Source organism: Stegodyphus dumicola, chromosome 10 (assembly GCF_044657685.1).
Source record: "Stegodyphus dumicola isolate Sdum_Otavi_A_Nest chromosome 10, ASM4465768v1".
NCBI lineage: Eukaryota > Metazoa > Arthropoda > Arachnida > Araneae > Eresidae > Stegodyphus > Stegodyphus dumicola.
In genome coordinates, this window is record NC_140777.1 from 184,570,148 (window position 1) to 184,585,975 (window position 15,828).

The window sequence follows — 15,828 nt, forward strand, 5'->3', positions numbered from 1 at the left end:
TTTTTGCACAACGTATTTGTGTGAACAAGGATTTTCTTCCCTGTTATATTTGAAAAGTAAATATGGAACAAAATTAAAAGTGGATCCTACTTTACGATTAAAGCTAAGGGAAATAAGGCCAGACAAAGAAATTGATCTCTCTTAAACAGGCCCAAATTTCACGCTAAATTTTAGAATTAAAGTATTATAAATTAAATTTTGATAATTAAATGAATAACTAGTTTTAAATCTTACATTTCTGCGTGTGCATATTAAATACAAATAGCCAATAGGTTGTGCAAACGGCAAAATATTTTTTTAACAATATTTCTGTTGATAAATTGAAAAATAATCACTGTAAAAATGTAGTGGTGGTACTAAAGTTTTTCAGTTTTTGTTTAGATGGTACGCGTTAGTCAAAAGGTTGAGAACAGCTGCTTTAAACCATTTGAATAGTTTTAGAAGTTTTAGAAATTAAGTAATATAACTTATATTTTGATAATTAAAATGGTAACCAATTTTTAATATAGCATTTTTTATGTTTACATATTTAACACAAATGGGTTGGTTTGGTTTGATTTATTTAGTTATGGCAAAGCACAGTAGGGCTATCTGCCTAAGAGAAGGGATGCCTTCGTGGAGGACTTTCTAAGGAAAACTGGCTCGTATACACGTTACACATGGGGTGTGTGTGTGTGTGTGTGTGATTATGGCAAAGCCTCGAGGGCTATCTGCCTGAGGGATGCCTTCGTGGAGGACTTTCTAAGGGAAACTGGCTCGTATACACGTTACACATGGGGAAAAGCCCGAAAACGACCATGCAGCCAGCCCGTTCACGGAATTCGAAACTCGGACCGAACTACCAGTGTTCAGCGACTTTACCGCTCGGCCGCTGGTGGGCCGTTTCACATGGGGAAAACCATGAAAACGCCCATGCAGCAGGACCGTTCGCGGGATTCGAACCTCGGACGAAACTATCAGTGTTTACCGACTTTACCGCTCGGCCGCTGGTAGGCCTATTTAACACAAATAGCCAATAAGTTGTGCAAATGGCAAAATATATACCGTATTTGACGGCATATAAGACGCACTTTTTTTCCTGAATTTGGTCTCAAAAAAGTTACCTGCGTCTTATACGTGAAGGTAATTGCATTCAATAATTGTTTATTTGGCTTTTACGAAACGTGAGAACTAAAAGAAACTTTTTTTCCTTGTGTGTGGCCGTCTAAATAAGGGCGCGTCTTATATGCCAGTGCGTCTTATATGCCGTCAAATACGGTATTTTTTAAATATTTCTATTGAAAAACAAATCATTGTAAAACGTAGTGGTGGTATTGCAGATTTTCAATTTTTGTTTAGATGGTACGCGTTAGTCAAAAGATTGAGAACCGCTGGAATAACGTAATCCTCCATCGAATACGGGCATCTGGTAGACCTAATTTGGAATTTATTTTATTATCGATTTCATATTTTGTAACACTTTAACTAAATTTTTGTTTAACAAACCCAACGATTTCAATGCGAGCAATGGCAACACTGTACGGAAAAAGTACATTTTTATCTCCAACGCGCGAGACTGTATCGGAAATTCTAAACATATGCTCATTTTAAAATTATTTTGCGATATTGCTGTTGCATTTAATTTTATAGTTTAAGTCCGAAGAATATGATCTTTAACAAATAAAGGTAACTCACAAAACGTTACTAAACACCCATTAGGGCATAATGTAAAATATGAAAACTTTCAGTTTTTTATATTATATTTTTTCTCTTTGAATGTATCACTATCCGTTTATTAATAAGTGATGTCAGACATTTAAAAATCGAAGTGTTAGATATAAACCCTTCCTAGAAAATCGTGATGGTAACTTGAGATGACAATCATAAGTTTTAAACAGTTTCGAAATAAAAAAACCGCTTTTGCGATAACTAAATGCGGATAAATTAAATAGCCGGAAAAACGGATCATTAAAAATGGAAACCGATTAGAAGTTTAAAATGTGTTTCATGCAACAAAAACTACTAAATATCCAGAAATAAGTTTTCATTTGAAATAACACCAAGTTTATTGAGAAATATTGTGCTTTACAGTTATTAAACCATTGCATTGTTTTTGAATCTTTCTTATCAGGGTTTATCTTTTGTTTAGCTTTCAAATTAGCAACTTAGTTCAGTCATAACACAGATGTTAATTCCTGAGGTTAATCTTCTATTGCATAGGTATAAATCCTTTAACATGATTTAGAGTTTATTTTTAATAATTTTGGAAATTTTTTACCAATTCTTTCTTACTGCCATGCACTACTTTTAATTAGGCTTTTATTCTTTACAACGAACTCATAGCATTAAATTTACTCATAGCATCAAATTACTCATAATATTAAATTACGAAAACTCGTAGCATTAAACTTACTGTTTACAAATACGCGTTTTACGATAAAGAGAACTAAAAGTCCAGTAACAGAATTTTTACAATGTAGACTCATTGAAAAAAAATTTTTTCTTCTTCATAAATATATACTGTATGGAGAAGACAGCTATAAATGAGAAAAAGAATCTTTTTACAACGCAGGTTAAAGTAAAAATGCACTGTTTACAAACGTATGCAGTACCAGGAAGAGAGCTAAAAGCTAAACAAAAACATCTTTACATTAACGACCAATTGTGACCATTCGGTATTCACACATATCTGCTATACATAAAAGAGAGCTAAAAAAGCAATCTCCTGATTATGAATACAGATTGTGCGATAAAAACATACATAAATGGTTTAGAAACTTATTGTAGAAAATTCGCTGTTCAACAAATATATGTTATGCAAAGAAGAGAGCTAAAAGCTGAGCAAAAGAATCTTTACGCTAATGACCCATTATAAATATTCAGTATTCCCACATATCTGCTATATACATAAGAGAGAGCTAAAGATCGGGTAAAAGAATCATTTTGCGAAGGTGATTTAATATAAAAGAATCTCCTGATTGCAAATTCATATATTCATATTTTCCGATAAAACATAGATAAATGGTTCACAAACTTGTTGTAGAAAATTCGCTGTTCAACAAATATATGTTATACAAAGAAGGTAGCTAAAAAATGAGCGAAAAAATCTTTACACTCATGACCCATTGTAGACATTCAGTATTCACACATATCTGCTATATATAAAAAAGAGCTAACGTTTGGCTAAAAGAATCATTTTACGAAGGAGATTTAGCGCAAAGTAATCTGCTGATTACAAATACAGATTGTGAGACGAAACATAGATAAATGGTTTAGAAATTTATTGTAGAAAATTCGCTGTTCAACAAATATATGTTATACAAAGAAATGAGTTATAAACTGAGCAAAAGAATCTTTACACTAATGACCCATTGTAAACATTCGGTATTCGCACATATTTGCTATGTATAAAAGAAAGCTAAAGATCGGGCAAAAGAATCATTTTACGAAGGAGATTGAATGTAAAAGAATCTCCTGATTACAAATACAAATTGTACGACGAAGGATAGATAAATGGTTCTGAAACTTATTGTACAGAATTCGCTGTTCAACAAATATATGTTATACAAAGAAGAGAGTTGAAAGTTGAGCAAATGAAACATTTCTATAACAGAAATTTAATGTAAAAAATTCGGTGATTACAAACGTATGCTTTTACAAGTGATCTAAAAGTTTAGTAAAAGAATAATTTTACAACAGAGATTTAATGTGAAAAAATTAACCGTTCATATATACATGCCATAGGAGTACTTATAAGCAAGTGTATTTATTAATAAGTAAATGTATTATTGAAGTGTACTTTTTCTGTGAAACAAAAATTGGTATTTTTTCCTTTTGTCATAAACAAGATGATCTGAAAGAGTAAGTATAAGTGAGTGGACACCGGAATTTCAGAACAGGCTGTACAAGTATAGTACTTGCCCCACAGACATTTACAAGCATGCCATACAATAAAAAAGAGCTAAATGCGCACTAAAAGAATCATTTTATTCAGTTTGAAGTAGGTCTATTCATAACCAAAGAAACAACAGAGACAGTTAAAAGTCAGCATCCAAAATTCATTGCAAAAAAAATGTTTATCTTCACCAGTGCATGCAACACTAAGGGGGCTAAAAGCAGACTACGGAATACGGAAAAAGACAATTCCATCGGAAACAAATTCAACAACTGGCATTGTTACGAGTCAAATAAACAGCTGATACACATCGGCACATTTTTCCGCCAAATTTAACATCTTGCGCCGAAAATGGACGCGTGCACGTGCCAGAAAAACTGACGAAAGCTGCTGAATATCAGCCCCTTCAAAATGTCCCTTTTTCTCTTCAATGTTTGCCAACATCAACGGTTACGTAACTTTTCACCGCGGACTTTAAGCAGCGGAGCGTGTACCGTTGACAGGTAAAGCAAGAAGGGCGGTAGTAGGGGGGTGGAGAAAAAGATTATTATTTTTTCTATTTCCTCCCCCCTTCTTCTTCCGATAGAAAGAAAAGACGTCCTTCCGAAGAAGACTGCGAAGGGAAACTCAAAACTGGGTTGGGATACTGGCCGTATAAAACCGAGTGGCCATTGTCCGTTATGCGTCATTTGGTGCTATACTGGGTAACCAGGAAGGTTAGTTTACCACTTTGCTCCACTGGACAATAGGTATCAAATCGAGTATGAGAAAAGTAAGTTACTTATCTTCACGATATTTTAAATTGTTTGGATACTAAGTTTGTGAAAGGGTGTTCATAAGTGAAAATTATTAATTTTTATAAGTTCAAAATCATCTAAATTCCATCATATTGAATATGTATTTTTTTTCGTAATGAAGGATGATTTAATAGGTGCTTTAATCTTAAGCACGCAATGTTAGGATTTTATTCAGTTATGGAAATATATAATATACGTGTTATAAATTATTTCGTTTTAGATTTATTGATTATATTATGTTATTTTTTTATGTCCTATTTCCTAAATAAGCTTTGCTTAAATATATATGCTCCCAGCTTGCTTTTCTATTAATTAACCTGGATGTAACAATCTTAAATTTTTTTAAATACATAATTTAATATTTTTCTTTATTTAATTACATGTTTTAAATATTAAGTCAAATTTATTAGACTTAAAATATAGTAAACAATAAATTTAAGCTTTTGTTAGCCCAAATGCATTAGATTTCAAAACGTATATTTAAGCAATTTTTCGCTCTAATATTAAATAACAGTGTTGAAGTTTTGCTTAATGCTATATGTTTGATATATAATTTTTCGATTATATTCCTTAATTCACATTTTCGGTCCAAAGGGGCAATACTATGGACTATTAATGTATATTACCTGAAGAATTGTTAATTTCGTTTTGGCATTTTGCGTTGAAAACTATAAACAGCGAATCACTTTTCAAATTGTTGCCACCAAATATTATCACTCTGTGTTATATTTAAAGAAACTGAACAATGAAGAATCTGCATAAATGTATTACGTTTCTCGTATTATGATAAAACAACGGTACCTAGAGCCATCCAATTTTGTAAAACGTAATCCTCCACCAAATATGGGCAACGGGAAGCCCTAATTTTGAATTTGTTTCATTATAGATTTTATACTTTGTAACACTTCAAAGAAGTTTTGATTAGTAAACTCAACGATTTCAAAACGAGCAATAATAACATTGTACGGGGGGGGGAAGGAAACATATTTCTCTTCAGCGCGCGAGACTGTACCGGATATTCTATAAATAGTCTCATTTTAAAATTAATTTGCGATACTGCCGTTGAATTGAATTTTATGGTTTAAGTGCGAAGAACACGATGTTTAATCAATAAAGGTAATACACAAAACATTAAAAAACTTCCCTTCTGGCGTAATGTAAAATCTGAAAGTTTCAGATTTTTTTTAATAGCTTTCTTTATAGCTTCTTTTAAATGTTACGTCATATTTTACTAGAATTTGAGAAATAGAGTAAATAATAAATTTAAGCTTTTGTTATTTAATATTTATATACAGATAAATTTATTAGTGCAAAAGGCACTGTACCCAGAAGGCTTATTAATTTCGTTTTCGCATTTTGAGTTAATTCAGTATATACAGAGAATCACTTTTGAAATTGTTGCCACCCAATGTTACAGCCTTGTATTATATCTAAAGAAATTAAATAATGAAGAATCTGCATCAATGTATGTATGTTTCTCGCATTGTGATAAAACAACGGTACCTAGAGCCATCCAACTTTGAATGACGTAATCCTACCGCGAATATGGGCATCTGAAAGCCCAAATTTGGAATTAGTTTTATTATTGATTTCATATTTTGTAAAACTTTAGCGAATTTTTGATTAACAAACTCAGGGATTTCAAAGCGAGCCATGGCAACGTTGTACAGAAAAAACCTTTTTATCTCCAGCGCGCGAGACTGTATCGGAAATTCTAAAGATAGGCTCATTTTAAAATTATTTTGCACATTGCTGTTGAACTGAATTTTATGGTTTAAGTGCAAAGAACATGATATTTAATAAATAAAAGTACACGCAAAACGTTAAAAAAGCGCCGCTTTGGACGTAATTTAAAATCTAAAACCTTTCAGTTTATTTTTTTATTTATATATTTATTTAGTATGGAAATTAAATATATTTATGCAAATGCATTTCAAATTTATTTATTTTACTTCGCCTTATTTCTTGAAATTTTGAAACTTATTTTTTTAGAATGATTGTAAAGGTACATTTCGTTCTGAGAAGTTAAAGCTCTTTTATCTGATTCATACGAAAACATGATTCTTTAAATTATTTGAGAACTTTAAATATCTTAGAACTCAGAAAGAATTAAAACATAACTTTTTCCTTTTTTGTTCGTGTCATGCATTATTTAAAAAACAAAATAGATAAATAACCGGAAATTTTTCAGATTTTATATTACGTTAAAAGGGGCGTTTTTTTTCCCGTTTATATAAATATACACTTTCGAGAGCCCTTTCGAAAGAATTTGAGCTAACGCCCCTTTGGGCTTAAAGTATTTAAAAACAGTGCATCTTTAGAATTCCCAATAGACAGATCCGCGCGCTGGAGATAAAAATGTTTTATTCCGTACAATGTCGCCTCTTCTCATTTGAAATCATTGAGTTTTTTCAATCAACATTTCGTTAAAATTTTACATAATATGAAATAGATAATAAAACAAATTTTAAACTTCAAAATTCGATTTCCAGGTGCCCTTTTGGTATGGAAGGTTACACTATTCGGAAATGGATGGCTTTACATACCGCTGTTTTTCCACAATGCGAGAAACATCCATACAATCATACCGATTCTTCATTATTTAATTTCTTTAAATATAATACAGGGCGGTAATATTTGTGGCAACAGATTGAAAACGCTATTAGTGATTCGAACCAAAATGCCGTTTCGAGACTAAATAGCCATTATGGGCTTACATCTCTTTAGGCTAAAAATAGCGATCATTAGAAAACGTATCTGACACAGATAAAAGGATGTTGCTACTAAATAATAACACTATACTGTATTTCCAAATAAAAAATAAAGCGAATATAAAAAAGTATGGAAACATATAAAAGGGTATTGCCATTAAATGTTATCGCCATGTATTAAAGAAATAATATAATAAAAAATATGTGTATAAAAAAAGGATGACAACATTTGAACTTTACAAGGAATTCTTAAGATATCCAATGTAAAATATTTCCAGCTTCCACATCCAGTTTATTGCTTTTTCAGTGAAGATATTTAATTTTTCTTTTAAATTTAATCTTCACGTTACTAATTAACAAACTAAGCGGTTTAATATATTATATATATATATTGCAGTTTTACAGTAACTTTTTCAAGCAATCGGCCGCTCCAGCGGTTACTTATTTGAAAAGTGAAACGGACAACAAATGCGATTCGATGCAAATGACAGGTTCGAGAATAACAGCTCTTCTAGGAGAATAATAGCTCTAAATCTAAATAAATGTGTATTAGCCTATAGGTTAGGTTAGGTTATTTAATTACGGCAAAGCACGAGGGCTATCTGCCTAAGGGGAGGGATGCCTTCGTGGAGGACGTTCTAAGGAAAACTGGCTCGTATGCACGTTACACATGGGGAAAACCACGAAAACACCCACGCAGCGAGCCCGTCTGCAGGACTCGAACCTCGGACTGAACTACCAGTGTTCAGTGACTTTACCGCTCGGCCGCTTATTAGCCTAAAGGAGCGTTAGTTCAGAAGGGCTATTAATTTTGTTTTGGCGTTTTGTGCCGATTCACTGTAGATGACCGTATCACTTTTCAAACTGTTACCACCCAATATTATTGCCCAGTGTTATATTTAAAAAAATTAAATAATGAAGAATCAGAATAAATGTATGTATGTTTCTCACAGTGTGATAAAATAACGGTACCTAGGGCCATCCAATTTTCAATAACGTACGTTTCCACCCGAATATGGGCATCTGGTAGCCCGAATTTGGAATTCGTTTTATTATAGATTTCATATTTTCAATACAATAATTAATTTTTAGTCCAAAGGAGAAATTTGCCCAAAAGGACTGTTAATTTCGTTTTGGCATTTTGCGTTGATTCACTACGAGCGTTGTTTCACTTTTCAAATTGTTGCCACCCAATATTATTGCCCTGTGTTGTATTTAAAGGAATTAAATAATGAAAAATGTGCATAAATGTATGCATGTTTCTCGCATTGTAATAAAACAACGGTACCTAGAGCATCCCATTTTGAATAACTTAATCCTCCGCCGAATATGGGTATTTTGGAAGCTCAAAATTTGGAGTTTGTTTTATTATCGATTTCATATTTTGTAAAAGTTGAACGAATTTTTGATTAACAAATTCAAGGATTTCAAAGCGAGCTATAGCAACGTTGTACAGAAAAAAATATTTTTATCTCCAGCGCGGGAGACTGTGTATCGAAAATTCTAAAAATAGGCCGATTTTAAAATTATTTTGCGATATTGCTCTTGAACTGAATTTTATGGTTTAAGTACGAAGAACATGATATTTACTAAAGGTAACACAAAAAATGTTAAAACAGGCCCCTTTAGACGTAATTTAAAATCTGAAGCCTTTCACATTTTTTTTTAATATTTTTTTAATACCGATTTAATTTACGAAGCAAAATAAAGTCATTATCTATACCAAACTGTTTGAAATTACAGCTCATTTGTCCTAAATATCCTAATTTTACTTCCCCATCAATAACAGAATGTTTACCGATAACGTTTGCTGTGAAAGCGAAAGGTAGGTTAACAATATTCAATCTCCGAACACATCAAGTGCGTGAGGTAACAGTAACACTTCTTTTAATTTTTAATTATTTTAGGCGACTCTGTCGGTTACGAAAGTTTGGGCCTTAGATTCATTATTTGTTATTACGGATATTAACTCCTATTAATTGGCCGATTAATATTCTCTTTGTGACACTTTTAGCGACATTGGGGTTAATTGACTCAACAATGACTGGTAAAGATTGAATCGGCAGTACTAACTTATTTCGTGCTAAAATGCAATTCTGTAGCAAAGCAGATATTGGTGTCGTCGGTTCGATAACAAACGATTTATAATTAACAATTTATATGACCATTTTTAAGGTAGCTAACAGCTTTTTGTATCAGTGAAATGTATGGATATTAATGTGTGATGTATGGATGAAATGTATGGGTATTACGTGAAATGTATGGATATGAGTGAATGTATGGATATTACGATATATATGTATGGATATTATAATATATATATATGGATATAATATGAGTGAAATGTATGGATATTACGTGTAAGTCAAACTATTTGTAAGAAAATTTATAGAAATTAATATTGTGTTTGAAAAAAGAGAAGAATCTTAGGAATCTGTTTTACTTCCTTGTACGAAGTAAAGGAAGTGTTGTAATCCCGAAAAATTCCGGGTATCATATTTCAACGAAAATATCCATTTTGACCGCTAGCGAATGCATTTAAGTGATGTTTTTCCCTGACATCTCTACGTAAGGACAGAATAAAGGACTTCCCTTCCCAAACGAATTATAAATCGGATTTAAAATGGATTAAGAAGAGATTTTTTTCTCTGACGTCTGTAGGTACGTATATACGTATGTATCTCGCATAACTCAAAAATGAGTAGCCTTAGAACGTTGAAATTTTATATATAGGACTGCTATGATATGTAGTTGTGTACCTCCCTTTTTAGATACAATCGGCTGCACCAAAAATATATAAATGTATATATATATATACACCCTGTTATTTGGCTCCTTGAGCTCAGTATTTTTATTCTTATATGTTGGTAGACTGTGCATTTTTTGCTTTTAAAAGGATTGAATCGCGTTGTTCTTATCTTCCGGTTAAGGTTTTTATGCTTTTAGTTAAACCGCATGTTGTAGTTGTAGAATTGGCAGCAGTTTAATAGTTGTTTAAGTGAAGCTGAGCCTAATTTTTTTACCATATGAGCCATATTTATTTACATTTGAAACTTAGCAGAATAACTGATTTGTTGCCAATCTAGAGAAACTAAGCTTCGCAACAACAAAGTAACGTCTTCTTTTATTATTGCGAATTAAATTATGCTTAATCTATTCTGGAATTATCATTTAAGTTATTAAATTATCCCATGTATTGACTCGGCATAGCGTCCACGACAAATTAAGCCAGTTTCTACGCCTTCAGTGTCTTTTTGCCGAGTGAGACCAAAAGTAAACTTTCAGTTTTGTGCACCGAAAAATCTGCCTTCTTGCCCGCTGGACGAATTGCTTGCTTTTACGTAGAAAGTGTAATTTTAATTGTAAAAATTGTTTTTTAATTGCTTTAACTGTATTTGGTGTTTTATCAGTTTTTAATATAGATATTTAAATATCAGTTTTTAATATATATCATTTTAATATATATCAGTTTTTAATATAGATATTTAAAGTTTTTATGTATTTTTGCCTTGTCGCGAAGTGAGAACTGAATTCTTTGAATGAGAAATCTATCTCCAATTGAAAGTCAAGGATACACGTTTAAATGAAAAGCATGAAAAAACGCGTATAAATTAATATTCCGTACAAGGAACTGGATTTCCGTACAAGGATTCCTGTCATGATGACAGCTTGAAAGCGGTAACAAAAAATCTCTAACATCTTAATTTATTTCAAAATTCCTTTATGAATTCTGGTATGTAGAATTTTATTTACTTATTTAATGCAGTTTATTCCTCAGTGCATTTTATTATGCGCGTAATATGCAAGTTGTTATATACGCTCGGCACAATTCTTCGCGAGTAATGTTTGTAAATTTTGCCGCCATTTTTACGATTTTATTGTAAAAGTCTCATTTCCATTATTCTTTACATAAAATTTTCATATTTTCAATCCTTAAAACTTTTTCAAGAACACTTCCTCTAAAATATGTGTGCCGTAATTATCGAGAAGGCTGATCGGAAAAGAGATTATGCATGTATGTGGGAAACAATACGTTTATTTATTTCACTACTTATCGCTGCAGAAACGAAAAGTAGCTCTTATTTTCTTTACCCTATAATTACTACATCGTGGTTTCTGCGGAACGTTTCGAAAGAATGCATGTTTAACGATTGTCCTGCAAACTAGTGAAAAACAAACTTGTTCTTCTTTCTTCTTTTCGTAAAAATAAGAGAATAAGCATTAACTTGTAAAAATAAGAGAATATGCATTAACTTGTAAAAATAAGAGAATAAGCATTAACTTGTAAAAATAAGAGAATAAGCATTAACTTGTAAAAATAAGAGAATAAGCATTAACTTGTAAAAATGATAGACTACGCATTAACCACATTAATTATATTTCATAGGATCTTTTTGCACAAAATTAAATTTTATCTATATGTAATGCAATTACGAAATAAACAGTGAAATGTTTTTGTTTTGATTACGAGTGCACTTTTTGAAATACTGGGACTAAGAACGGGGATCAAAGATCTGATTTCTTGGAAAAGGATAAAAATTGTTTTCTATACAGGGTGTCCCAAAAAAATAGAGCCCGAACTCTGAACAGCAAGATTCCTCGTTGGGAGTACACAAAAAATTCCCAAGAAACTGTACCTGCACGATCTATACTTTACGAGAAAAATACGTTACAGTGCAACGAAAAAACACTTTTTTGACACGTCAACAGCAGTATTTATAAAGGCAGATGTTCAAAGGGAACGCCGTGCATATTGAGGCAGGCTTGAGCGCTGTGGAATGGATGAATGCACACGTCGCAGAAGCGCTGTGTCCAACAAACAACAAAGTCCGTTTATGGCCCCATAGGAAAATCCAACGGTACAGATCTGGCGATCGGGGCGGCCATAGAATCGGACCCCCACGTCCGATACAGCGGCCGGGCTATGCCATATCCAACCAATCACGTACAGAAGCACGCAAATGCGCCGCAGCTCTATCATGCTGGAACAAAAGCCCATGTATTGCCGCTAAGGGTACGTCATTGAGGAATTCGGTTAAGACATCGTGTAAAAAGGCAAAGTAGGACTGTCTCGAAAGCCGTTCAGGCAACAAATATGGTCTAAGCAGACGATCCACGAGCATGTCGGCCCACACATACTTACAGACCAGCGATCTGCTGCCGATATGCGCAGCGAACGTTTTAAACGTTATCGTCTGGAAAGATATGCAAATACAGTAGATATGCAACTCCAGTTATCCGAATCAATTGGGACCGAACTCCATTCGAATAATAAAAATTCGGATAATTGGATTTTTTTCCCGAAGAAACACCACGTACACTTTAACTAATTACTGTATGTTGAAAATGGGAGAAAATATTTTTAAAGAAAAAGAGGTTTTAATTAATTAAAATGAAAAGACAACTCTTTTATGTACATGTTATATAACGTACTGTACAGTATGTGTAAGTGCTGAAAGTCATTGTTTGCTGAACATCTCGGTCAAAGTAAGCTGTCTGACGGTCTTCATCCGTTTACGGGCAGCCAAGTCGCGCGTCCAATTGACAATGAAAAGTTGCATGGGGTCACACTCGGGCTGACGCTCCATCCACTTCAAAGCGGGCAAACGTTTCACTAGCTGATGGTCCCGTTCGTCTGCTTCAATTTCGACATTAAGATCATCTTTTTCCTCGAAACATTTTTCTCTCACACAATAAGTTCACCCTCATTTAGAATCTGAAACCCAGGGTTTGCAAATCACACACCCATTCTGCTGTATCCTCAGCACCAACTTCTGAACATCCAGGAATTTTCAAAAGAATGTTTCTTAATTCCTCGAGTGACACTTATCCTCATCGTCATCCTCATTTTGGGAATCGCAGTACATTTCCGTCCTAATTTTTTTATTAAATTCTGAAAGCGGTTCGGATAATCAGAGATTCGGATAGTTCGGATAATTGGAGTTGTACTGTTGATGTTTTTTCTTTGCACTGGCTGTGACGCATTTTTCTCGTAAACTGTGGATCGTACAGATACAGTTCTTTGCGCATTTTTTATGTAATCCCAACGAGGAATCTGGCTGTGCAGGGTTTGGGCGCTATTTATGGGACACCCTGTATTTTATCACATCTATAAACTTTGCCGGTAATGTTGTCTCTGATTACTCTGGACAAGCTCTCTATATCGGATACGATTCCTTGTTTCAGAATTTAAAATTCAAATATGAGCTATAAACGTTGCATACAAACAACACTTACTAAATTATTTATTTGCTATTAAATAAATGTAACTGAAAGTTTCTGCTTCTTGCAGAACGGCAAAATCTATAACCTTATATCGTACCTCTGAAAATAGATCCTAACTTATTGAAGTGATTGTTAGCTTGGAAAGTTATTTTAAAAACACCTCACTGGACGATATGAAATTAAAAATTTAAACTAGAAAAATCCAACATTGAACACGATTTAGTTGAAAAACCATGCATTTAACAAAAAAATGTTGGCAGTTTCTTTCCTTCCAAAAACATACATATTTTTTTCTAAAATATTCGACTTTCTACATAAGTATAGTGTATATTTGTAGAGAAAGACGATTCTCGAAAAAGAATAATTCGTGCGAGCCTCCTTGGAATGCTCAAATTTCTTTTACGAAACTCATATCGGTCTTCTTCGAAATGTGAAAGGTTTTTTCCATGTTTGGTTTATGCGATTATGGCAAAGCCTCGAGGGTTATTTGCCTAAGGGGAGGGATGCCTCTGTGGAGGACTTTCTCAGGCAAACTGGCTCGTACACACGTTTCACATGGGGAAAAGCCCGAAAACGACCATGCAGCCAGCCCGTTCACGGAATTCGAAACTCGGACCGAACTACCAGTGTTCAGCGACTTTCACCGCCCAGCCGCTGGTGGGCCATTTTTTTGCAGGAATCTAGGGCTTGAATGCTTTCCAACTCACGTAGGTAAAGCTCATATATAGTCTTCTTTTATGCGTATATAATCCGCATACTTATAGAAGGTTTGATGTGATTTTAAAAAATGAAAACCTAAGAACCTTGAAGAACAATTTTAATTAAGCCCAAAACAAAACTTTACACGCAGGATGATAACCAAATTTAATTAGCTACACTTCTTTCAATTTGCAAATAACCAGGAAAATGAAACATAAATTCAAAAATAATATTGGACGGAACTTGAGCTTTTACGAACATTGGATTAGAAAGGCGAAAGTCATTCAAAACTGTGTGCCATTGTTGCTGATATAATGAGAGAGAATTAGTTTGTTTTTCCATCGACAATTTTACATAGGTTCCATACCGCATACGACCTAAAAATGCACGACTATGAATTATTTTTTGCATCGTTATTACAGAAGAATTACAAGAATTGTCACGAGGTAAAAATGTTTTTCTTCAAAAGATCGAGGCAAAGCCATTCGGGTCGGGTCTCTTAACTGTTATGAAATAAAGAAGATTTTACATCAAGTATTACAAAGATTAGACAAATTACAAAGATGCTCTAAGAATGTGAAAAGTTACATGTGTTCACCGACATGCATCCCATACCTGCCAGGATCTTAAATTTAAGAGAGAAAAATTCTTCAAAGTATTATTACACGACATAAGTTTTTTTGTACAAGAAAGCCTACCACGTTAAAAGGAATACGAGTTCTACTATGTTTTGGTAAAACAAATATTTGTCGGAACCATTTCGAAATATTACCATATTACCAACCAATAAAAAACTTATAACTTTTCCTTTATGAAGAGCGGGTGGGGGGAATAGATGAGCATTCTATTTGCATCAGGAAAAACAAAAGCAAACTTGAAAGAAATAGTGAGTTGTATTACTATTTCCAAAAAACGATAGCGACTTAAGAAAAAAATCTTATGTGTACACCGCATGACTTCCTTGTACGGAATATTAAATTATACGCATTTTTTCTTGAATTTCATTTAAACTTACTGGATTGAATTAAATCTACTTTGTCGCTAGCGCATAAACCGCAACAGAATAAATGCACTTTAAAATTCACTCTATTTGTTTACCATAGCCACACTCTGGCGCTAAGTTCACTTAACAGCGTTATATTTCGTTCATATTATAACTCATAATGCACAAAATTTATATCATTTGAAGAATTATCTAATCATTGCCACATATTCTATTCAAATACTCTAATATATCTAGAATGATGTATGAAAGAAATTAAGCAAACAAAACAAAAAAGAAACAGATTTTTCACACACTATTCAGTATTTCTCATTCAATTAATTCAGTTATCACTTCGCGATAAGGCAGAAATACATAAAATCTCAAAATATCTATATTAAAAATTACGAAGCAAATCTTAATAACACTTAATGCAAGTAACACTTATTTCCTCGAAAAAATTCCAGAAAGGATTAAACATGATTTAATTCGCAGTAATAAATGAAGGCGTTATATTTGTTGTTGCGAAGCTTAGTCTCT

At 33.1% G+C, this 15,828-nt stretch overlaps 1 protein-coding gene across 1 annotated transcript in view; it reads left to right on the top strand.

Moving 5' to 3' along the window:
• The first annotated feature begins 4,379 nt into the window (after nucleotides 1–4,379).
• The window catches only part of LOC118196778 (uncharacterized), a 29,483-nt gene continuing 18,034 nt past the window's right edge, over nucleotides 4,380–15,828 (top strand). Inside the window, exon 1 of the mRNA XM_035368240.2 lies at nucleotides 4,380–4,646. Coding sequence (XP_035224131.2) covers nucleotides 4,638–4,646 — 9 coding nt within the window. The 5' untranslated portion in view covers nucleotides 4,380–4,637. The remainder of the gene's footprint in view (nucleotides 4,647–15,828) is intronic.